Source organism: Stomoxys calcitrans, chromosome 1, assembly GCF_963082655.1.
Source record: "Stomoxys calcitrans chromosome 1, idStoCalc2.1, whole genome shotgun sequence".
In the NCBI taxonomy this organism is placed as follows: domain Eukaryota; kingdom Metazoa; phylum Arthropoda; class Insecta; order Diptera; family Muscidae; genus Stomoxys; species Stomoxys calcitrans.
In genome coordinates, this window is record NC_081552.1 from 260,187,520 (window position 1) to 260,213,141 (window position 25,622).

Here is a 25,622-nt window from a genome sequence, read left to right on the forward strand (position 1 = left end):
CAAAACAATAGGACACTCGAATGGCAAGAAAAATTGCCTTGCGGATATGTCTCAAACAAGGCACACTCGCACACACTTGCATCATTCTCCCACTTGTAGCTCTACGGTGTATGTTAAGCTTTGCTACTTAGCACAGCCCACGTACTCACCTACCATTGTGCTCTCATTCAAAATCTCATGTTGGCATCTCATCATGTCTGACAACTAATCTGGGCAATTTTATTTTCTCATCATCAAAATCTCTACAAAGGATCATCGAAAGAATTGTTGCTTTCCGTTGTTGCTGATGAGGCGATATTTTGCAATCGATTTGCCTGTGTTTTATTGCAGAGGACAAAATCATAGCCATTAAATTTCTATTTTTCAATTTCATAAAATTTTTTTTTTCTTAAACCTTTAAAGCGATGAACGCCGTTTGTTACACCCTCCCATTGTGGTTGGGCAAATTTATTCGATTGTGGAGGTTGGGTATTCTTGAAATATTTTTCTGCCATCTGCATTCCTTTAAGAAAGAGAGAGAGAAAGAGTATGTGCAAAGAAATACTCAAATTGCACTTGGAGAATGTCAAATAATTTTTCTTTTTTCTTAATATCATAAATATGGCAGTTTGTGTGTGTGTGCGTGCAGCTTCTGTTGTGGTTGTAAAATACGAAAGCAAAAACACAATAAATTTGATGCTGTTGCTGACTTTTGTTTACTTCCATTGTTGCTTTAAGCCTTGGGGGGTTTTTTGGCCTTTTGTCAGACGCCTAAAGAGATGTAAAAAAAAAACAAAAAAAAAAAGGCATTAAATTCGGCTGGGCCGAACTTTGGATACCCACCACCATATGCAAATTCCATTTCGTTACAATCCGGTGAAAATTCGAGCACCCAAATTCTGCACGGACATTGAGAGGTCTGATATATATGTTACTTTTCAATTTTTTAGAAAAAAATATTGGTCTCTTTGGCAGATATATCCAATTATAAACCGATCTGAACCGTATAAAAGTCGGATATTGTGAGGCTCAGAAAAACTCACTGTTTCAAATTTCAGCGAAATCTGGTAATAAATAAAGCTTTTATGGTCTTTTGACCCTTTATCGGCAGATCGGTCTATACGGACCGATCTAATCCATATTTAGGTCAGATATTGGGAGGCTTAAAATGGCCCACTGATGCAAATTTCAGCGAAATCGGCTAATAAATAAAGCTTTTATGGCCTTCTGACCCTTTATCTGGTGATCGGTCTATATGACAGCTATACCTAAATATGGATCGATCTAATCCATATTTAAGGCAGATGTCGGGAGGCTTAAAATAATCAACTGTTTTAAATTTCAGCGAAATCGGGTAAAAAATAAAACTTTAATGGTCTTCAGACCCTTTATCGGGAGATCGGTCTATATGGTAGCTATATCTAAATATGGACCGATCTAATCCATATTTAGGTCAGATATCGGGAGGCTTAAAATGGCCCACTGTTGCAAATTTCACCGAAATCGGGTAATAAATAAAGCTTTTATGGCCTTCAGACCCATTATCGGCAGATCGGTCTATATGACAGCTATATCAAAATATGGATCGATCTAATCCATATTTAGGTCAGAAGACGGGAAGCTTAAAATAACCCACTGTTGCAAATTTCAGCGATATCGGGTAAAAAATAAAACTTTAATGGTCTTCAGACCCTTTATCGGGAGATCAGTCTATATGACTGCTATATCTAAATATGGACCGATCTAATCCATATTTGGGTCAGATATCGGGAGGCTTAAAATGGCCCACTGTTGCAAATTTCAGCGAAATCGGGTAATAAATAAAGCTTTTATGGCCTTCAGACCCATTATCGGCAGATCGGTCTATATGACTGCTATATCTAAATATGGACCGATCTAATCCATATTTAGGTCAGGTGACGGGAGGCTTAAAATAACCCACTGTTGCCAATTTCAGCGAAATCGACTAATAAATAAAGCTTTTATGGTCTTCAGACCCTTTATCGGGATATCGGTCTATATGACAGCTATATCTAAATATGAACCGATCTAATCCATATTTAAGGCAGATGTCGGGCCTTTAATGGGATCAATATCTTAAATTGGGAGATTAGTCTATATGAAGGCTATATCCAAGTATAATCCCATATAGACCATGCCAGGTACGGATGCGGAGTTATGGAGCTATATGACAGCTACACATTTTCGAAATAAAAACCCCTTCTGGAGCAGAGAACTGAAAGCGGTTGTATTTTTCTGATTTGGGATATACTCATAAAAATGAGGGATTTGGTAACTATCGCCACCACAATTGATGCGGTGTTAATTTCTGCACTGCACACTGATATGAGTGACGATCGTACATTCGTGTTCATACTTCGTGTAGCACCGCTTTTACATCGTCTTTGTCCACAGCTGTGTTATGAGTGAGTATAAAGAGATAATGGAAATACCGCATCAACAAAATACATTGACTCGAATCATAATTGCGGTGTTGCTTTTGCTGCGATGAGAAAGCCCATTTATTTTAACAAAAATATACTTTAACAAGTAAAGTCAAGATCCCAGATTGGTTTATATGGCAGCTCTATCAGGTTATAAACCGATTTGAACCATACTTGGCACAGTTGTTGGATATCATAACAAAACACGTCGTGCAAAATTTCATCCCAATCGGATAAGAATTGCGCACTCTAGAGGCTCAAGAAGTCAAGACCCAAGATCGGTTTATATGGCAGCTATATCAAAACATGGACCGCTATGGCCCATTGACAATACCAACCGACCTACACTAATAAGAAGTATTTGTGCAAAATTTCAAGCGGCTAGCTTTACTCCTTCGGAAGTTAGCGTGCTTTCGACAGACAGACGGACGGACGGACATGGCTAGATCGACATAAAATTTCACGACGATCAAGAATATATATATACTTTATAGGGTCTCAGACGAATATTTCGAGTAGTTACAATCAGAATGACGAAATTAGTATACCCCCCATGTTATGGTGGAGGGTATAATAATATAGCTCATATTTAATTTTTTTCCCAAATACTAATTTTTGGGTTTTTTTTACACCCTCCACCACAGGATGGGAGTATATTCATTTAGTCATTCCGTTTGCAAAACATTGAAATATCAATTTCCGACCCTACAAAGTATATATATTTCGGATCGTCGTATAATTCTAAGACGATTTAACGATGTCAGTGTGTTTGTCCGTCTATCCGGTGTCCGTCTATTCGTCTGTCCGTAACAGCCTTCAAAAATTGAGATATTGAGCTGCAATTTGGCACAGATACGTTTTTTTGAAGCACGCTGGTTAAGTTTTTAAACGAGCCAAATCGGACCATATTTAGATATAGTTGCGATATATGGACCGATTTTCCGATAAAGGGTCTAATGCCCATAAATGCTTTATTTTTCATCCGATTGTGCTGAAATTTAAAATAGTGAGTAGTTTTAGGCCTCCCGACATCAGACCCAAATATGGTCCATATCGGACTATACTTATATATAGATATACCGATCTGCCGATAAAGGGTCTAAAGCCCATTAAAGCTTTACTTTTTAACCGATTTCGCCGAAATTTAAAACAGTAAGTAGTTTTACGCCTCCTAACATAGGACCCAAATATGGTTCAGATCGGAATATATTTATATATAGCTGCTATATAGTCCGATCTCCCAAAAAAGGGTCTGAAGCCCATAAAGCTTTATTTATTACCCGATTTTGCTGAAATTTTAAACGTTAAGTAGTTTTACGCCTCCTAACATAGAACCCAAATATGCTTCAGATCGGACTATATTTAGATATAGCTGTCATATAGACCGATCTGCCGATAAAGGGTCTGAAGCCCATAAAAGCTCTACATTTATTACCCGATTTCGTTGAAATTTGAAACACTAAGTAGTTTTAGGCCACCCACTATCCGACCCAAATATGGCAAAGATCGGACTGTATTTAAATATAGCTGTCATATAGACCGCTGTGCCGATTAAGGGTCTGGTGCGGTTTATGGGCCGGCGGCGTCATTGGGCCGTACTTCTTCCGTGATGATCAGCACGTTACTGTGAATGGAAATGCGGCACGTCATTCGGACTCGGCTATAAAAAGGAGGCCCCTTATTTTACCCTACACCAGCACTGTGGTACAGGGTATTATAGATAGTCCGATTGACTCAGAATCACTTTCTGATTCGATTTAGCCATGTCCGTCTGTCCGTCTGTGAGTCTTTGTATTCTTGTAATAAAAGTGCAGGTCGTATTTGATGTGCAATCATCACGAAATTTTGCACATATTACTTTTTTGGCCCAAGGACACGCCCTATTGATTTTGATAAAAATCGGTTCAGATTTAGATATAGCTCCCATATATATGTATCGCCCGATTTGCACTGCAATGGACGCTGTAGCTACAACTTTCAACCGAACTGCACAAAACTTGGCACGGATTGTTTTGTTCCTGATTTTAACATATCTGCAAATTTTCATCCAAATCGGTTCAGATTTAGATATAGCTCCCATATATATGTAAAGCCCGATTTGCACTTTAATGGTCGCAGTAGCTACTTTTTTCAACCGATATGCACAAAATTTGGCACGGACAGTTTTATTACTGATCCTAACATATCTGCAAGATTTCATCAAAATCGGTTCAGATTTAGATGTAGCTCCCATATATATGTATCGCGCGATTTGCACTTAAATGGCCATAGTAGCTACAAATTTTAACCGATCTGCACAAAATGTGGCACGGACAGTTTTGTTACTGATTTTAATACATTTGCAAAATTTCATCAAAATCGGTTCAGATTTAGATATAGCTCCCATATATATGTATCGCCCGATTTGCACTTAAATGGCCGTAGTAGCTAAAATTTTCAACCGATCTGCACAAAATTTTGCACGGGTTGTTTTGCTCGTGATCTTAACATATTTGCAAGATTTCATCAAAATCGGTTCAGATTTAGATATAGCTCCCATATATATGTATAGCCCGATTTGCACTTAAATGGCCGTAGAAGCTACTTTTTTCAACCGATCTGCACAAAATTTGGCCCAGACAGTTCTGTTACTGATCTTAACATATCTGTAGAATTTCATCTAAATCGGTTCAGATTTAGATATAGCTCCCATATATACGTATCGCCCGCTTTGCACTTAAATTGCCGTAGTAGCTACAATTTTCAACCGATCTGCACAAAATTTGGCACCGATTGTTTTGCTACTGATCTTAATATATGTGCGAGATTTCATCAAAATCGGTTCAGATTTGGATGTAGCACCCATACATATTTATCGGCGGATTTGCACTTAAATGGCCGTAGTAACAAAAATTTTCAAACGATCTGTTTAATTGTCGGTTCAGATTTAGATATAGCTCTCATATACATAAATATTTTATATATTGCCCGAATATATAATTGTAGGGTAGGTGTAGGGTATTATATAGTCGGCTCCGCCCGACATTTGCCTTTCCTTACTGCCCGACTTATGCTTGACAACCGTCTGGACTTTTGCAAGCGTGCCCGAAATCGAGCTGGGTTTTGGATGTCAATGAAAGTACGTTTGATGCCATTATGTATGAATGGCATCGAACGTACTTTCACAGAAATTCATTGACTAACACAACCGTTTTTGTTTTATTAAAAAAAAAACTTCTGTAGCGCTCTTATTGAAAAACCCGATTCGTTACGAATAACGAACTTTGTTTGGAGCGTATTTAGCTGTTGACAGTTTTAATTGAATATCATTGGCAAAGCTTTAGATAAAGAGAAAAACAAAACCGAAATCAATACAAATGCCAAGCAATACTTTAAAAGGCCATTTTGTGATATAGGCATCCTCTTAAGGGACTCTCAAACATTCGCTTTTACTAAAATCATGTCTCAAGTATACGGCTGCCTAATGCCTTATTCGAAGAGAAGCGGTTATAGGCATACCTTAACTCTAGCATGGTAAAAAGTTTAAAAAATTGCATGTACAACAAATTTATTTTTAACTGGAGGAAATGTTAGCTCAAAACTAAACTGCCGCCAATCTTTGGAGATGATAACACCATTCATTGTCTTATTCTTTAGGTTTAACATTTTGGGTTATTCACACCTTCCCCCGTTGTTGAGTTTTGCAACAGGCAAAACTTTTTCCTTTAGTTGTTATCTTTTTTTTTTTTTTTTGATTAATGCAAATAGAATTCTCCTTACAATGTAAACAAGAAAAGTTACTTTTGCCACGGTTTAAGTGCCTACAAAAAGTGCTTAAACTGTTGTATTTTATTACAAGATGACTGCTAAAAGTTGAATTCCAAGAACGGTGGCGGAGGCGGTGGCAAATGAAACTAATTTCGGGTTTATCCAACCAACATTTCAATACATAAGGGGGTTATTAACATTGCCCTAAGTGAAATGTTTTGAGGATTTTCCTCGCTTTACAATACTGGTATCTAGAATAAAGTATTAGCATATCCATTTTGTTCGTAACCGTACCTGAAAAGTTTTTGATTTATATCAGCATTTGTTGAAAATTTTCTACGCAACAGTTATTTTAATAGGAAAAGTTTATTTGAAATTTATCCCTCAATACGGTAGTCGAGAAGCTGTGTATGCGTCCTTTAATAGGACAGATTAAAAAACGGAAAGAGTCTTTAAGATAAATCTCAGAAATAAAATATATAATCAAGGCATTAAGTTCGGCCGGGCCGAACTTTGGATACCCACCACCTCGTGGGGCTCAGAAAAACTCACTGTTTCAAATTTCAGGGAAATCGGGTAATAAATAAAGCTTTTGTGGTCTTCAGACCCTTTATAGGGAGATCGGTATATATCGCAGCTATATCTAAATATGGACCGATCTTAACCATATTTAGGTCAGACGTCGGGAGGTTTAAAATACCCCACTGTTGCAAATTTCAACGAAATCGGGTAATAAAAAAAGCTTTTATGGGCAATAGACCCCTTATCGGGAGATCGGTCTATATGGCAGCTATATCTAAATATGGACCGATCTTAACCATATTTAAGTCAGATGTCGGGAGGCTTAAAATAACCCACTGTTGCAAATTTCCTCAAAATCGGGTAATAAATAAAGCTTTTATGGCCTTCAGACCCTTTATCTTGAGATCGGTCTATATGGCGACTATGTCTAAATATAGTCCGATCTAAACCATATTTAAGTCAGATGTCGGGAGGCTTAAAATAACTTACTCTTGCAAATTTCAGAGAAATCGGCTAATAAATAAAGCTTTTATGGCCTTCAGACCCTTTATCTTGAGATCGGTCTATATGGCGACTATGTCTAAATATAGTCCGATCTAAACCATATTTAAGTCAGATGTCGGGAGGCTTAAAATAACTTACTCTTGCAAATTTCAGAGAAATCGGCTAATAAATAAAGCTTTTATGGCCTTCAGACCCCCTACCAGGAGATCGGTCTACATGACAGCTATATCTAAATATGCACCGATCTTAACCATATACAGGTCAGACGTCGGGAGGCTTAGAATAACCCACTGTTGCAAATTTCAGCGAAATCTAGTGGTAAATAAGGCTTTTATGGCCTCCAGACCCTTTATCTGGAGATCGGTCTATATGACCGCTATATCTAAATATAGTCCAGTCTAAACCATACGTAGGTCAGATGTCGGAAGGCTTAAAATAACACACTGTTGCAAATTTCAGCGAAATCGGGTAATAAATAAAGCTTTTATGGTCTTCAGACCCTTTATCGGGAGATCGGTCTATATGACAGCTATATCTAAATATGGACCTATCTTAACCATATTTACGTCAGATGTCGGGAGGCTTAAAATAACCCACTGTTTTAAAATTCTGCGAAATCGGGCAATAATAACACGTTCCTGTAGAGCCTGTGGACTATCCTCGAATTCAGGCCCCATTTCGAGCCTACAGCCCGTCTATATATTGCCCACTATTTTTCAGTTTCCTGTCCAAGATCACACCTAAATATTTGACCTTGTCAAATAACAAAATCGTCTTATTGAGGAAACGTGCTGCGTTAAATTGGCCCACCTTCGTCTTCCTCCTGAACAGGCATATCACAGACGAACAGGCTCGTCTTCTCTAGGGTTAACATTGAGACCTCTGAGTCTAGCCCAGTCATATGTCATATGCAAGACCGTTTCGGCCCTTCTGCATAGCTGGTTTGGATCTTTACCCCTTAAAAGTATTGAAACATCGTCTGCGTAGCAGACGGGTTCAAATCCCTCCTCAGTCAACATCCGTAATAGGTCATTTATGGTGGTCCGTAATAGGTCATTTAGGAGTGGTGATAAAATGCGCCCCTGTGGCGTGCCTTGTGCCACTTTCTCCCTTATAATTATGCCATGGGACACACAATTTATCCATCTGTTCCTTAGCACATGGTTTATTCAGTCTCTAAGGACCGGATCCAGCAGGTACTGGCCTAAGGATTGGATCAGAGTGTCGGTCCCCTCATTGTTAAAAACCCCCTCGATGTCAATGCATACCTCCAGGGTGTACGTTTTGGCATCGAATGATGCCAACCTCGTGCAGGGCAGTCTCCACCGACCTTCCCTTGACATAGGCATGCTCTTTGTATTTGAGCAGTACGCTGGATGTCCTACTCTTATCATGGTATCCACAATACACAGTAAAACGCCTAACTTTACTCGTTCGAAATTAAGCGTACTTTCGACAGACGAACGGACATGGCTAAATCGACTTAGAACTTTTTTGGTCTCATATCAGTATTATGAGGAGTGCTGCCCAATTTTCTGGTGCAAGCAGTGGTACTCGCAGAAGGTCGTGATTCGTTGCACGGAGCGCTCACTAGTAGCCCAGATGCTTGAGGGACTACTCCGGCTGAGCCTCGTTAGAGATTTTTCATTCGCCGAGCATCAACATGGATTCGAAGTCTTTACAGCAAAACAACTGCTTTGCATGCCATCACCGCTCAAATTTATCGTGGCTTCAATCAGTCCAGGCCATATGATAGGACGGTCCCATCGAAAGCATTCGACGGGGTCAGCCATGACCAGCCAGACCTGAAACGCTGGGGCGCGAATTATCTGTGTGGTGGTCATACGTGCTAAATATTGTCCCAATCGGTCTATAACCTGATATGGGTCCCACAGAAACTGTCCTCCACTTCTGCTAGAAGCTTCATATGTCCAACTAAACTCAATTGTGGAAATTGAAAGCAGAATCCATTATGGTGGGTTCCCAAGATTCGGCCCTTACGACAGACGGACAGGTCGTCTAAGAATTATGTGTTGCAAGCTGAATGACAGAGTATTCTTTGGGGTCATGGGCTTAGCTCAAATGCTTTACTTTTGCGCAACGATTACGAATTTATTATCTTTTTGAACTATCACAATGGACTCAAAATTGCCCAAGTGACTGCCACTCATACCCATCCCAGTATTATGGGTGCAAACACTAGACTTTAGACTAATACACTAAACCGAGGCTGTATAGGCAGAAACAGCAACGTGCTTTTGTTTTATTCTTCCTCTGCTACTCTTTACAAAATTTCAAAAATTAACAACTCAATTTGATCAAAAACTTTGTCGCATTGTGGCTCTTACTGACTGTTTGCCCATGCCTACCCAACAATGTTTTCTCATTGACATCTTTATAACTTAAATTTGGTAAGCTTGTGTGCTTTAAAAATGTGTAGCATACTTTTAGGTGTAACATAGATAACATGTTAATTGAGTTTCCCGTTTTCTTTGATGTTCTGTTAGAAATTTATCATTATTTACAAATTCTCTTAGGGCATGAGGTGTTTTAACTTTATTTTGTGCTTATAATCGCAGAGACATAAAAGAAACAAGTTTAATTGTTTATTTCTTTAGCTTTTTCGAGGATTTCACAGTAAGCTTGTTGTGTTAATGACTGTTGACCCAATTCAAGATGATTAACATTTTTGTGAAGGTTGTTCAGGCATCCCCTTAATTACTGTTTTTACACATACCCACCGCCATTGGATGGAGGGGTGTATTAATCTCGTCATGCCGTTTGTAACATCTCGAAATATTGATCTGCGTCCCCATAATGTATATACATATATTCCGATCTCAAGATTTGACATCGTATCGACATTCGGAGTCTATCTAGCCATGTCCGTCCGTCTGTGGAAATTTCTATAGCGGTTGAATGCGCTAGCCGCTTCAAATTTTGTACAAATACTCCTTGCTGATGTAGGTCGTTGGTGATAGCACATGGATCATATCGGTTTAGATTTGGATATAGCTGCCATATAAACCGATTTTCCGATTTGATTTCTTGAGCTCTTACAAGCTGCAATTTTTCTCCCATTTGGCTGAAATTGGCATGCACTGTTGTGATACGACTTGCAACGATTGTGTCAAGTATGGTGAAAATCGGTTTGCAACTTGATATAGCTCCCATATAAACCAATTTCCTGGCTATGCATTTTGAGTCCCTGGAAGCTGAAATTTTTTTATTTCCACCACCGAAGGATGGGGGTTTATTCATTTTGTCATTCCGTTTGCAACACATCGAAATATCCATTACCGACCCTATAATCTGCGTAAAAATTTAAGACGATCTAGCCATGTCCGTCCGTCTGTCTGTTGAAAACACGCTATAGTCTTTAAAAATAGAGATATTAACCTGAAATTTTGCACAGGTTCTCTTTTTGTCCATAAGCTGGTTTAGTTCGAAGATGAGCTATATCGGACTATATCTTGATATAGCCCCCATATAGACCGATCCGCCGATTTAAGGTCTTAGGCCCATAAAAGTCACATTTATTATTCGATTTTGCTGAAATTTGGGACAGTGAGTTGCATTGGGCCCTTGGACATCCTTTTTCAATTTGGCCGAAATCGGTCCAGATTTGGATATAGCTGTCATATAGACCGATCCGCCGATTTAGAGTCTTAGGCCTGTAGAAGCCACATTTATTAGGCGATTCTGCTGAAATTTAGGACAGTGAGTTGTGTTAGGCCCTTCGACATTCTTCTTCAATTTGGCCCAGATCGGTCCAGATTTGGGTATAGCTGCCATATAGACTGATCTCTCGATTTAAGGTTTTACGCCCATAAAAGGCGCACTTATTGTCCGATTTCGCCGAAATTTGGGACCGTGAGTTGTGTTAGGCACCTCGACATACTTCTGCAATATGGCACAGATCGGTCCAGATTTGGATATAGCTGCCATATAGACCGATCTCTCCGTTTTAGGTTTTGGGCCCTAAAAGGTGCACTTATTGCCCGGTTTCACCCAAATTTGGGACATTGAGTTGAGATAAGCCCTTCGACATTCTTCTTCAATTTGGTTCAGATCGGTCCAGATTTGGATATACAATAGCTGCCATGTAGACCGATCTCTCGATTTAAGGTTTTGGGCCCATAAAAGGCGCATTTATTGTCCGATTATGCCGAAATTTGGGATAGTGAGTTTTATTAAGACTTTCGACATCATTCTTCAATTTGGCCTTGATCGGTCCAGATTTGGATATATCTGCCATATAGATCGATTTCTCGATTTAAGTTTTTGAGCCCATAAAAGGCGCATTTATTGTCCGATGTTGCCGAAATTTGAGACAGTGAGTTACGTTAAACCCCTCGACATACTTGTGCAATATGGCACAGATCGGTCTAGATTTGGATAAAGCTGCCATATAGACCGATCTCTCGATTTTAGGTTTTGGGCCCATAAAAGGCGCATTTATTGTCCGATTTCGCCGAAATTTGGGACAGTGAGTTAAGTTAAGCCCCTCGACATACTTCTGCAATATGGCATAGATCGGTCCAGATTTGGATATAGCTGCAATATAGACCGATTTCTCGATTTAAGGTTTTGGGCCCATAAAATTTGGGACAGTGGGTTGTGTTAGGCTCTTCGACATTTTCCTGCAACATGGTGCGAAATTTGACACAGTGACTTATGTTAGGCTTTTCGACATCCGTGTCGTATATGGTTGCGATCGGTTTATTTTTAGATATGGCCACCAAAAAGTTCTTTTTTTTTTTTTTGTTATACACAATTGAGCTATGACTTGTACTTATTAGTATTTTGTCCAAATCGGAACATATTTCGATACAGCTGCTAAGGGGCATAAGGTATGCATTTTCACCGGATTTTGACGAAAGGTGGTTTACATATATACCCGAGGTGGTGGGTATCCAAAGTTCGGCCCAGCCCAACTTAACGCCTTTATACTTGTTTTGGAAACATTTTAGCAGAATAATCCATGGTGGTGGGTTGCCAAGAGTCCGCCCGGCTGAACTTAGCACATTCTTTTTTTTCTGTTTACTTGTCGTTTGTAAATGTTTTTTTTTGCTTTCGTAGGATTAGATTAGAAATGATGTTGCTAATTACAAGTTCTTTGGCGTTAACTTTTTTGTGTGTATTTTTCAATGAGCGCACCTGGCTCTGCCTAGTGATGTTGACATGACCCTCTGTTGTTTTTCGTTCATAATACATAATGCTGAAATTATACATAAAGGCTCTTTGATATGGTGTTTTTCCCACTTTTTATTATTTTTAAAATACGGTTGGAGACGCCTAATCCTTGCATTAAGCTAATAATGCACAAAAAAAAAACGCAAAAAATTATTAATTGTTTTCAATGAAATTATTAATTGATTTAATAATTCTTTGATTGAATATAATTTACTTTTCAATCACTGTCGTGATTGAAAGTCTTACAATTTTTTAATTGAATCTGAGAGAATTTTCAATCACAATCGTGATTAATTTTATTTTGATTTCTAATTAAAAATATGATTTATTCAAATATTTTTTAATTGAACTAAAAAATGTTTTAATTACAATTTGGTTTAGCCCTTTAACCTTCTTTTTATACCCTCCACCATCGAATGGGGGTATACTAATTTCGTCATTCTGTTTGTAACACCTAGAAATATGCGTCTGAGACCCCATAAGGTGCATATATTCTTGATCGTCATGTAATTTTGAGTCGAACTAGCCGTGTCCGTCCGTCCAAGCTTTTGAAGGAGTAAAGCTAGCCGCTTGAAATTTTGCTGCCCTATAAACCGATCATGGATCTTGACTTCTTGATCCGCTAGAGGGCGCAATCCTCACCTGATTTGGCTGAAATTTTGCATGAGGTGTTTTGTTTTTACTTCCAACAATTATGTTAAGTATGACGCATATCGGTGCATAACCAGATACAGCTGCCATATAAACCGATCTTGGGTCTTGAATTCTTGAGCCTCTAGAGGGCGCGAATCTCGTCCGATTTGACTGAAATTTTGACAGTGCTGTCGTGGCATCACATCCAACAACTGTGCTGAATATGGGTCAAATGGATTCATAACCTGATATAGCTGCCATATAAACCGATCTTGACTTCTTCAGCCGTTAGAGGGCGCAATTCATAGCCGATTTGGCTAATATTTTGCACGAAGCGTTTTGGTCTCATTTCCAACAGCTGTGTTAAGTATGGTTTAAATCGGTTCATAATCTGATATAGCTGTCATATATACCGATTTTGGGTCTTGACTTCTTGACCGTCTAGAGGGCGCAATTCTTATCCGATTTGACTGAAATTTTGACCGTGCTGTTTTGGCATCGCATCCAACAACTGTGCTGAGTATGGTATAAATGGGTTCATAACCTGATATAGCTGTCATATAAACCGATCTGGGGTCTTGACTTCTTCAGCCGTTAGAGGGCGCAATTCATAGCCGATTCAGCTGAATTTTTGCATGAGGTGTTTTGGCCTCATTTCCAACAGCTGTGTTAAGTATGGTTTAAATCGGTTCATAATCTGATATAGCTGTCATATAAACCGATCTTGGGTCTTGACTTCTTGACCGTCTAGAGGGCGCAATTCTTATCCGATTTGACAGAAATTTTGACCGTGCTGTTTTGGCATCGCATCCAACATGGTATGTGATGCTTAAACACCATAAATAACTTCTTGAGCCGCTAGAGGGCGCAATTCTCATCCGATTTGACTGAAATTTTGCACGAGTTGTTTTTTATGACTTCCAGTAACTATGCTAGGTATGGCGCAAATCGGTGTACATCCTTGTATAGCTGCCTTATAAATCGATCTTAGATCTTGACTTCTTGAGCCGCTAGAGGGCGCAATTCTCATACGAATTGACTGAAATTTTGCACGAAGTGGTTTTTTATAACTTCCAAAAACTGTGCTAGGTATGGCACAAATCGGTGTACATCCTTGTACAGCTGCCATACAAACCGATCTGCGATCTTGACTTCTTGAGCCGCTAGAGGGCGCAATTCTCATCCGATTTGGCTAAAATTTTGCACGAGGTGTTTTTTGATAACTTCCAGTAACTGTGCTAGGTATGGCGCAAATCGGTGCATAACTTGATATAGCTGCCTTATAAACCGATCTGGGATCTTGATTTCTTGAGCCGCTAGAAGGCGCTATGTTCATCCGATTTGGCTGAAATTTTGTACAACGGCTTCTTTCATGACATTCAACATACATGTGAAATATGTTCTGAATCGATCTATAGCTTGATAGAGCTCCCCTATAAACCGATCTCCCAAGTTTGCTTCTTGAGCCCCTAAAGGGCGGAATGCACAATGACTTTTACTTTGGTCTCCAACATTCAATTCATTTATAGTCCGAATCGGACTATAACTTGATATAGTTCCAGTAGCATCACAGTTCTTATTCATTATTCTTTGTTTTGCCTAAAAAGAGATACCGCTCAAAGAACTCGACAAATGCTATCCATGGTGGACGGTATATAAGATTCGCCCCGTCCGAACTTTGCACGCTTTTTCTTGTTTTCTTTGGGGTAAGGGGGGCGGGTCCGCTTCCCGCAGCGACATTTTTAGCATTTCAAAATTTGAGACTTTGCGCAACCTTAATGAGTTATTATGATGCTAATGCAAAAATTGTCATGGCATGTATTTGCCAAATTTGCAACTCCCTCATCAATACCATCCTTTGATATGGACATTCGATGTGTACCTGATTTTAATTACGATTTTGTTGACTTCAATTTGACATCTATGCGCACACACAAGTATTGGCGTTGATGCATGTATGTACTATACTTGAATAGGAGTCATTTTGTATTTGGCATGTAAATACCATTATTTAAAAATTTCCAACCAGCCGAATTAATTACGGCAATTCAGCCGCAGGATTTGAAATCAAGCGTAATCATGTTTGTGGTTTTAAGATTGAACACTGACTAAGGTTGCGTATATGGACATTTGGCTGAGACTGACAGCAGCAGGCCAGGAGGCCTATTGACCTATTGTTAAATCAGGCTAGGATTTAATAACAGAAATTTAAATTTTCATTTTATTTTTTCTGATACTTTATCGATAGCATACCTCCAACGCGCTTCAAATAAGCCATACGTCAGGAAGGTCGGTTAAGCAGCGAGGTCCCCATTTCACTGCCCACCAGATGTTTTGGTCTGTCGCTTGTGTGGCGTCACAATGAACTACAAATTGTATAACCTTTGCAGATCCACAGATATTAATGTGCAGCGCAGTCCAAGGACCCACCTGGGTGGGTCAACTACATAATTTTGATGAAACTGCCTATAAATCCCAAATATCACTACTTGTGTTAAAAAAACAATACAACTAGAATGCAAAATACAACATCCCCTTCAACCAGCTCTCCCCCACGGTAGGAGCCAGTTGGAAATAGGAAAAACATTGCCACAAGTCAAGCAACTTTTTCAGTGGGAGTTTTTGCACGAGTTGGGTAAAGAGGCACGTGCCTGGACACATGGGAATACATTCTTCATCCCATGATAATTTATTTGTCTGTACTTTTAGATTTATTACCTTCTGGATAGTAAAGCATTTATATTTCCTTTTTTTTTAATAAACACAAAATTTATTTTAATCCTGTGCCACAGAATGATGATGATGAAAATAAGAATCTCACCTGGGCTGGCTTCAAAGTGAAAATAAGGGGAAAAAAATTAAAAAACAACTGCCAAGGGAAATCATGGTTAATGACTTAGCCACTCAATCGAAAGCAATTTTGCATCTGAGTTATCAGTGTTTGAATATTGGGAGTTCCTACCCAATATTCCATGTTAAGAGTATAAATTCCAAGTATTTTGTACTATGTGCTACATATAATATCGGTTCTAAATAAAACAAGGTGACAATGTAACGAAATTCGTTTCTGTCCGTCCGTCTGTTGACGGTTTATATGGCAGCTATATCAGGTTATGAACCCATTTGAACCATACTTGGCACATTTGTTGGAAATCATAACAAAATACTTTGTGCAAAATTTCATTACAATAGGATAAGATTTGCGCCCTCTAGAGGGTCAAGAAGTCAAGACCCAATATCGGTTTATATGGCAGCTATATCAGGTTATTGGCGGATTTGAACCTAACTTAGCACAGATATTTTAAATCCTAGCAAAACACGTCGTGCAAAATTTCATTCCAATCGGATAAGAATTGCGCCGTCTAGAGACTCAAGAAGTCAAGGCCCAAGATCGGTTTATATAGCAGCTATATCAAAACATGGACCGATATGGCCCATTTACAATCCCAACCGACCTACACTAATAAGAAGTATTTGTGCAAAATTTCAAGCGGCTAGCTTTACACGTTCGACAGTTAGCGTGCTTTCGACAGACAGACGAACGGACGGACAGACGGACGGACATGACTGGATCGACATAAAATATCACGACGATCAAGAATATATATACTTTATGGAATCTCAGACGAATATTTCGAGTAGTTACAAACTGAATGACGAAATTAGTATACCCCCATCCTATGGTGGGTGGTATAAAAATGCTGAGCTGAAACTTTGCACAGATTAGTTTTTTACCCATAGTCAAGGTATAAGTTCGAAATAAGGCTATATCGGACTATATTTTGATATAGTCCCATATAGACAAAACTCCCGATTTAAGTTTAAGCTCATTTTTTACCCGACATCCCAGAAAGAGAAAATAGTATTTGTATGTATATCGCTTGGCTAACAGTTAAATTATTTAAAGCCTTTGTCTGAATCCCACTTGATCTCAACTGATTTATGAATCCACTCAAAGAGTTAATGGTCATTTGAGTTTGGATGTTAGATGTACTCCATTCTTAAGAGACTTTATTTGAGCCCGATATTCTCATGGGGATTTTGAGAGTAAGAAGGCTTTCAAGGTGGCGGTTGGTGAGTATAGGGGCTGATGTGGACCCCCAGAAACGTGGTCCCGAAAGTGCGTATGAATTTCCTGATTTACTCTCAAATAGCTTTCATTTGACTCCTTATATCGGACAAACATATTTACGGGTCAAGGCAATATGACCCATAAATATGTTTGTCCGATTTATGGGTGTTTTCGGGGTGAGTTGGTCCCCAGACACTTGGCCCTGAAAAAAATATCCGCATCATGCTCTTCTCTCAAATACCATTTATTTTAACCCCAGGAAATAAATAAAGGGAAGTTTATGGGATGAGGCGTACCCCAATCACTTGGCAACAAAATTGGTTATCATATTCGTTTTCTAATCTCAAATACCTTTCATTTGGTGGGTACACTTGGGAAAGGGGCGGTACCCCAAATACGTGGTCCCACATTTGGATATCAGATTTGTATTCTACTCTAAAGTACCTCTAATTTGAGCTCCATATTGCAATGATCAGCCAATACTTCCTATTTGGGTGGTGTTATGGGGTGGTTTGGCCCCATATAAACTTTTTCCCAACTATTGATATCAGATTGTTGGGGTTCTTCCGATGACCTTTCATTTGAGCTTCATAACGCTATGCTCGTAAAAATGTGCTCTTTGGGGGGTGTTTTTGGGGAGGGGTGGACCCCAAAACTTTGGTTTTGTGGTCTGTTGTGGTCTCAAATTTTACTTGAGTCCGTCAGGCACTACCACTATTACCTAGCTTACAAAGGGAATGATGCAGCTAGCATACCCCTATGTTATGGTGAGGCTTATAATTTGCCGATAGATTGACAGATTAGGAAACGGACATGGCCAATTCAACTAACAAAGAGATTTTTGACCTCTCTTTCGACTTACATACTAATGTTGCTGTTGTTTCCCTCTCACTTTGGGTGTTGCCAACAAATGTAGCTGTCTACTATGCCCTCCTGGTTAGAGTAGTGGTGTAGAGCACAACAATTTTTTTTTATTTTTATTAAATTAAAGAGGAAATTATGTTGTTTTTTTTTTCTTTCATTACTAAAGCCTTTGTATATTGAGTTGGCCTTTGTTGTGCATTATCCTTTGACTTTCGAGTACACCTTTCTGTATTGTTATTCCATTTATTTTGCTTATAATTTTTTTTTATAAATATCCGCCCAACATTCTTTTGTTATTTTTTTTCTTTTTCAACTTCATTTGCATTTCAATGGTTGTGTTTTTTTTTTGTATTTTTTTCCACAGACAATCCATAAAGAGCAGTTTTCGTGACAAAGATAAACCATCGCGTTTCAAGGACCTGCAGACCACACGCTTCCAAGTGGAGCCACAAAATGAGGAATCCGATGACTCTAATGAGGATCGTGAACTTTTGGATAATGAGTATGACACAAAATATGGCAAAAGTTTTCGGTAAGCTTGAAATATTTTAAGGCAAACAATTTTTTTTTTATTAATTTAATAAAAATCAAAAATTTTTATACGATTTCTTAGACATTTTACCCGCGAAGCCTTGCCACGTTTGGATAACTATCGCAATATTATGTCCATACAAGCTGCCTACCGTCCAACGTTGGATGAATTGCATAATGCCACCTTGACAGGAAAGGTATGTAGCCCACACCTCCGCTTCTGCACCCCCATCTTAGGTTAATAAAGTTGGCTTAAGGTTAATAAGAAACAACAGCTGTCAACTGCCACAAAATTTATGTAGTTTCCTTAGCATTGAACTATCCCTGGCTTTTCGTAATAGACGGCTTAGAAACGCTGCCTTTACCAAAAAAAAAAAACCATACATTTTTTCATTACATTACGACCATAAATCAAACTGTCAGAGTATGGATTTCCCTATCCAAACTTTAGTTTGCTTTTCGCAAAAGTGCCCACAAAAAAAAAAAATTGGGAGAAAAAAGTAGTTGACTGTAGCTCATAAAATAAAGAGGGTTCATATTAAATTGATTTTTTTTTGCATTTATCTTTTCTCCTACTTTTTTTTTTTTTTGGTTTATCCAACTTCTATGATGGTCTTTGCATAAAGTTAATCGCTTAATTGATTTTATTAAATGGACACTTATGGCACATTCATAGCTTGATAGAGCTGCTCAGAATAGTGACAAAATTGAATGTTATATGACATACTATCACTTCCAACAACTACGCCAAGTATGATTCATAATCTGGTTTAGCTGTCATATAAACCGATCGGGGATCTTGACTTCTTGAGCCAATAGAGCGCGCAATTTTCATCCGATTTGGCTGAAATTTTGCATGAGGTGTTTTGTTATGACCTTCAATAGCTGTGCCAAGTATGGCGCAAATCGGTATATAACCTGATATAGCTGCCATATAAACCGATCTGGGATCTTGACTTCTTGAGCCTCTAGAGGGCGAAATTCTCATTCGATTTGGCTGAAATTTTGTACAACGCCTTCTCTCATGACTTTAAACATACGTGTCTAATATAGTCTCAATCGACCAATAGCTTGATACAGCTCCCCTATAAACCTATCTCCCGATTTTGCTTCTTGAGCCCCTACAAGGCGCAATTCTTATCCGAATGAACTGAAATGTTACACAATGACTTCTGCAATGTTCAACATTCATTTATGGTCCGAATCGGACTTGATATAGCTCCAATGGCATTACAGTTCTTATTCAATATTCTTTGTTTGCCTAAAAAGAGATACCGCGCATAGAACTCGACAAATGCGATCCATGGTGGAGGGTATATAAAATTCGGCCCGGCCGAGCTTGGCACGCTCTTTCTTGTTTTCTCTCAAGCACTTTTCGTTTGAGCTCTGTATTATTGTGATTGGTCTATATACCCATTTGGCGGGTTTTGGACGGCCCCTGAGGCACCCGACCATGTTTTGTTTTGACTGAGAGTGTGCAAAAAAAAAAAAAAAAATTCGAACGAATCGCATTGCCATTCTCCGAGATTTTGTAGTTTTGAAAAGTGCTTGTTAGGAGAGGGATGGCACTCAGACATTTCGACTCAATAATGGATATCAAATTCGTGCTGCACTCCTAAATCCATTTAATGTAAGCCCCATATTGCCATGTTCAGTAAATGTGAAATGTTTGGAGGGTGTTTTGGGGCTGGGGCGGCCACCGGCACTTTGCCCTAAAAATAGATATTAATCTCCTTCTTTACTCCCAAATACCGTTGATTTGAGCTCCATATTGCTATAGGGGGCGCTTTAGGGCGTACCCCCAAAAACTTGGCCCCAAAACTGGATAACAAATTCGTTTTTTACTCTCAAATACACTTCACTTGAGTCCCATATTGTCATAATGGGTCAATCAACCTATTTGACTTATTTTTGGAAAGAAAAGCGCCACCTAGACTTGAACTAAAATTTTAATGTCATATTCGTAATCTACTCCCAAAGACCTTTCTATGTGTCCCATATAGACATGGTCGGCTAATATGCCCATTTGGGGGTACTTGGGGTTGGGGCAACCTCCCATTACTTGGACCTAATTTTTTATGCCATATTTGTAATCTACTGTCGAATACTTTTAATTTGAGACCCATATTGACATGAGCGTCAATATGGGTCTCAAATTTTGGTCCACTTTTGGTTTTGAATGGCGTTGTTGGGGTAAGGGGGAGGGACCGCCTCCATCCGATATCTAAAAATTATATAGCCAATGTTTCCTTCCAGACAAACTTACACAAAATTTTGAAAATTTTAAGAAAATCACTTTAGCCCTTTAGAACAAACAATAAAAACCGAGTCCCATATAATCATGATGGGTCATATGCCCATTTAAAGCCTTTTCGGAGGGAAGGGGCACCCCCTTTACTTTAATCTGATTTTGTATGCCAGATTCGTAATCTACTCCCGAATACCTTTCATTTGAGTCCCATATTGACATGAACGCCCAATATGTCGGTTTGGGGAAATTTTAGGGTTGGGGCGGCCCGATGGGTACTTAGATGCAAATTTTAATACCATATTCGTATTCTATTTTCCAATACCTTTCATTTGATACCCATTTTGGATGGTTTTGATTTTGGCTGGTGTTTTTGGGTAAAGGGGGAGGGTCCTCCCCCTTCCGAAATCAACAAACTATAAAGCCTATTTCTCCCTTCTGACCATATTCGCAATCTACTCCCGAAAACCTTTCATTTGAGTCCGACATTGGCATGATCGCCAAAAATAAAACCTATTTTAGGGGGTTTTGGGGTTGGGGGCGGCCCCCAGTTACTTGGACCCAATTTTTAATATAAAATTCATTCTATACTCCTGAATACCTTTCATTTGAGTCCCATAGTATCCCGATCGGTTCACTTTTATTTTTGGGTAATACTTTTGGGGTAAGTTTTTTTTTTATATATAAGAAGAAGAAGATTACAAACAAAATAATAGCGAATAATGTAAAAACCATTAGCCAAAATTTTATTGGTTCGTTTCTACTGGACACTTTTTAGTTGTACGATAAATCGGTTGATGGTGCAATTTGGAGCATATTTAGCATCGATGCCGAGGTGTCTAATAAAACTCACTGTTTCAAATTTAAGTGCAATCGGATAAAACATGGGCCTTTAATGGGTCCAAGACCTTACATTGGGAGTTTGGTCTATATTCCGAACTGTCCACAAAATGTGCTGCAAATTATTTCGTTCTGTTGAAATCACATGTCTATAAGTTGAAAAAGTTCATGGTGGCAGCAGATGCCATTGTTAAACTTTGCAAAGAATTGCCCCATGCACAAAATTTCACAGCGCATTCACTTAAATTCAATAAAATTTTTTTGTTTACCCATACTTTATGATATTTGTGGTTAAGAGATCGACAAGCAATCGGATAGCAAATTGGAAATGTCTTGGTTTGCTTTGGATTCTTTTGAGTAAAAACTAATTACAGTGCTCTCAAGTCTTTTGCTGTGACACTGCCAATCAAATATGTAGGTTATGGTCCCCATTGATGCATCTGCAGATGAACGACTTATCAAAGTCAACTGGCAATAAGGAATGACAAAGGCTCAGGTATGGGGTTGTAACGAAAAGCACAGTCATAATTTAATGAAACAACAAGTCAAAAGGCATTTGGATACCCACCACCTTGGGTATATATGAAAACTCCCTTTCGTCACAATACGGTAAATATTGGATAACTTATGAACCCAAATTCGGTACGGACATTGAGTGGTCCAATAAATATAAGCCACTGTTGAATTTTCTATTTCAAATTTCAACAAAATCGGGTAATAAATAAAGCTTTAATGAGCCTCAGATCAGTAATCGGCATATCGGTCCATATGACAGCTATATCTAAATATATTCCGATCTGGTCCATATTTGGGTCGTATGTGGGGAGGCCTAAAACTACTCACTGTTTCAAATTTCAGCGAAATCGGGTAATAAATAAAGCTTTATTGGCTTCAGACCCTTTATCGGCAGATTGGTCTATATCTAAAAATAGTCTGATCTGAGCCATATTAAGGTCAGATGTCGGGAGGCCTAAACTTACCCACTGTTTCAAATTTCAGCGAAATTTGGGTAATAAATAAAGCTATTATGGGCTTCAGACCCTTTATCGGCAGATCGGTCTATATGGCAGCTATATCTAAATATAGTCCGATCTGACCCATATTAAGGTCAGATGTCAGGAGGCCTAAACTTACCCACTGTTTCAAATTTCAACGAAATCGGGTAATAAATAAAGCTATTATGGGCTTCAGACCCTTTATCGGCAGATCGGTCTATATGGCAGCTATATCTAAATATAGTCCGATCTGAAGCATATTTGGATCATATATCGGGAGGCCTAAACCAACCCACTGTTTCAAATTTCAGCGAAACCGGGTAATATATATAGTTTTTATTCGCTTCAGACCCTTTATCGGCAGATCGGTCTATATGACAGCTATATCTAAATATAGTCCGATCTAGACCATATTTGAGTCCTATGTTGGGAGGCGTAAAACTACTCACTGTTGCAAATTTCAGCGTAATCGGGTAATAAACAAAGCTTTTATGAGCTTCAGACCCTTTATCGGGAGATCGGTCTATATGGCAGGTGTATCTAAATATAGCCCGATCTGGACCATATTTAGGTCAGATATCAGGAGGCTTAAGATAACCCTCTGTTTCAAATTTCAGCGAAATCGGGTCATAAATAAAGCTTTTATAGGCTTCAGACTCTTTATCGTCAGATCGGTCTATATAGCAGCTAAATCCAAATATGGTCCGATCCTACGGTGGTGGGTATAGCAATGAAAAATAAATTTTGATCCGATTAGGGCCATACTTGTTTTGGCTGTTTCAGCCAAATCGGATAAGAATTGCGCCCTATAGTGGCTTAAGGAAAAAAATCTGGTGATCGGTTTATATGGGAGCCATATCTGGTGAACCGATTAAGACCATATTTGGCACAGTAGTTAGAAGTAAAAAAAAATCACTTCATGCTAAATTTCAGCCAAATCGGATAATAATTGCGTCCTCTAGCGGCTCAAGAAGTCAAGATGCGAAATCAGTTTATATGGAAGCTATATAAGGTTATGAACCGATTTAAATCTTACTAGGTACAGTGGTTGATGGTCAAACCAAAAAACTTGGTGCAACATATCAGTTAAATCGGAAAGTCAATATCCGATATAGGTTTATATGGAAGCTATATTAGGTAATGAACCGATTTGAACCATACCTGACACAGTTATTCATGGTTGAACCGAAACACTTCATGCAAAATTTCAGTCAAATCGGACAATAATTGTGCCCCCTAGCGGCTCAAACAGTCAATAGCCGATATAGCTTTATATGGGAGCTATAACGGGTTAAGAACCGATTTGAACCACACTTGACACAGTTGTTGATGGTCGAACCAAAACACTTCATGCAAAATTTCAGTCAAATCGGACAATAATTGTGAAATTTTGCACAGATACTTAGTATTGATGTAGGTCATTGGGGATGGCAAATGGGTCATATCGGTTCAGATTTAGATAAAGCTCCCATATAAACAGATCTCCCGATTTGACTTCTTGAGCTCCAGGGAGTCGCAATTTTTGTCAGATTTTGCTGAAATTTTGCACGTAGTGTTCTATTATGACTTCCAACAACTGCGCCAAACATGATCCAAATCGGTCTATAACCTGATATTGCCCCCGTATAAACCGATCTCCCGATTTGACTTCTTGAGCTCCTAGAAGCCACAATTTTTGTCCAATTTGGCTGAAATTTTGCACGTTGTGTTCTATTACTTCCAACAACTGTGCCAAAAACGGTCCAAATCGGTCTATAACCCGATATAGCTCCCATATAAACCGATCTCTCGATTTGACTTCTTGAGCCCCTGGAAGCCACAATTTTTGTTCGATTTGTCTGAAATTTTGCTATCGGTGTTCTATTATGACTTCCAACAACTGTGCCAAACATGATCCGAATCGGTCTATAACCTGATATAGCTCCCGTATAAACCGATCTCCCGATTTGACTTCTTAAGCTACTGGCAGTCGCAATTTTTGTCAGATTTTGCTGTAGTGTTTTGTTATGACTTCCAATAACTGTGCCAAACATGATCCAAATGGGTCCATAACCTGATATAGCCCCCGTATAAACCGATCTCCCGATTTGACTTCTTGAGCTCCTAGAAGCCACAATTTTTGTTCAATTTGGCTGAAATTTTGCACGTTGTGTTCTATTATGACTTTCAACAGCTGTGCCAAATACGGTCTAAATCGGTCTATAACCTGATATAGCTCCCGTATAAACCGATCTCCCGATTTGAGCTATATCTAAATATAGTCTGATCCGAATCACATTTAGATCAGATATCAGGAGGCTTAAGATAATTGGGGGTCCTAAAGCTACTCTCTGTTTCAAATTTCAGCGAAATCGGGTAATGAATAAAGCTTTTATGGGCTACAGACCCTTTATCGGTCTTAAACCAATCTCCCGATTTGACTTCTTGAGCTACTGGCAGTCGCAATTTTTGTCAGATTTTGCTGAAATTTTGCATGTAGTATTCTGTTATGACTTCCAACAACTGTGCCAAACATGATCCAAATCGATCTATAACCTGATACAGCTCCCGTATAAACCGATCTCCCGATTGGACTTCTTGAGCTCCTGGGAGTCGCAATTTTTGTCAGATTTTGCTGAAATTTTGCACGTAGTGTTCTATTATGACTTCCAACAACTGCGCCAAACATGATCCAAATCGGTCTATAACCTGATATAGCCCCCGTATAAACCGATCTCCCGATTTGACTTCTTGAGCTCCTAGAAGCCACAATTTTTGTCCAATTTGGCTGAAATTTTGCTATCGGTGTTCTATTATGACTTCCAACAACTGTGCCAAACATGATCCAAATCGATCTATAACCTGATATAGCTCCCGTATAAACCGATCTCCCGATTGGACTTCTTGAGCTCCTGGGAGTCGCAATTTTTGTCAGATTTTGCTGAAATTTTGCATGTAGCGTTCTGTTATGACTTCCAACAACTGTGTCAAACATGATCCAAATCGGTCTATAACCTGATATAGCTCCCATATAAACCGATCTCCCGATTTGACTTCTTAAGCTCCTA

General features: G+C 38.9%; 1 protein-coding gene across 2 annotated transcripts in view; it reads left to right on the forward strand.

Moving 5' to 3' along the window:
* Positions 1 to 25,622, forward strand: part of LOC106091665 (bumetanide-sensitive sodium-(potassium)-chloride cotransporter) — a 214,958-nt gene that overhangs the window by 100,778 nt on the left and 88,558 nt on the right. For both annotated transcript variants that reach the window (XM_013258268.2, XM_013258271.2), the window contains exons 4-5: positions 18,326 to 18,493; positions 18,575 to 18,689. In XM_013258268.2, coding sequence (XP_013113722.2) covers positions 18,326 to 18,493; positions 18,575 to 18,689 — 283 coding nt within the window. The remainder of the gene's footprint in view (positions 1 to 18,325; positions 18,494 to 18,574; positions 18,690 to 25,622) is intronic.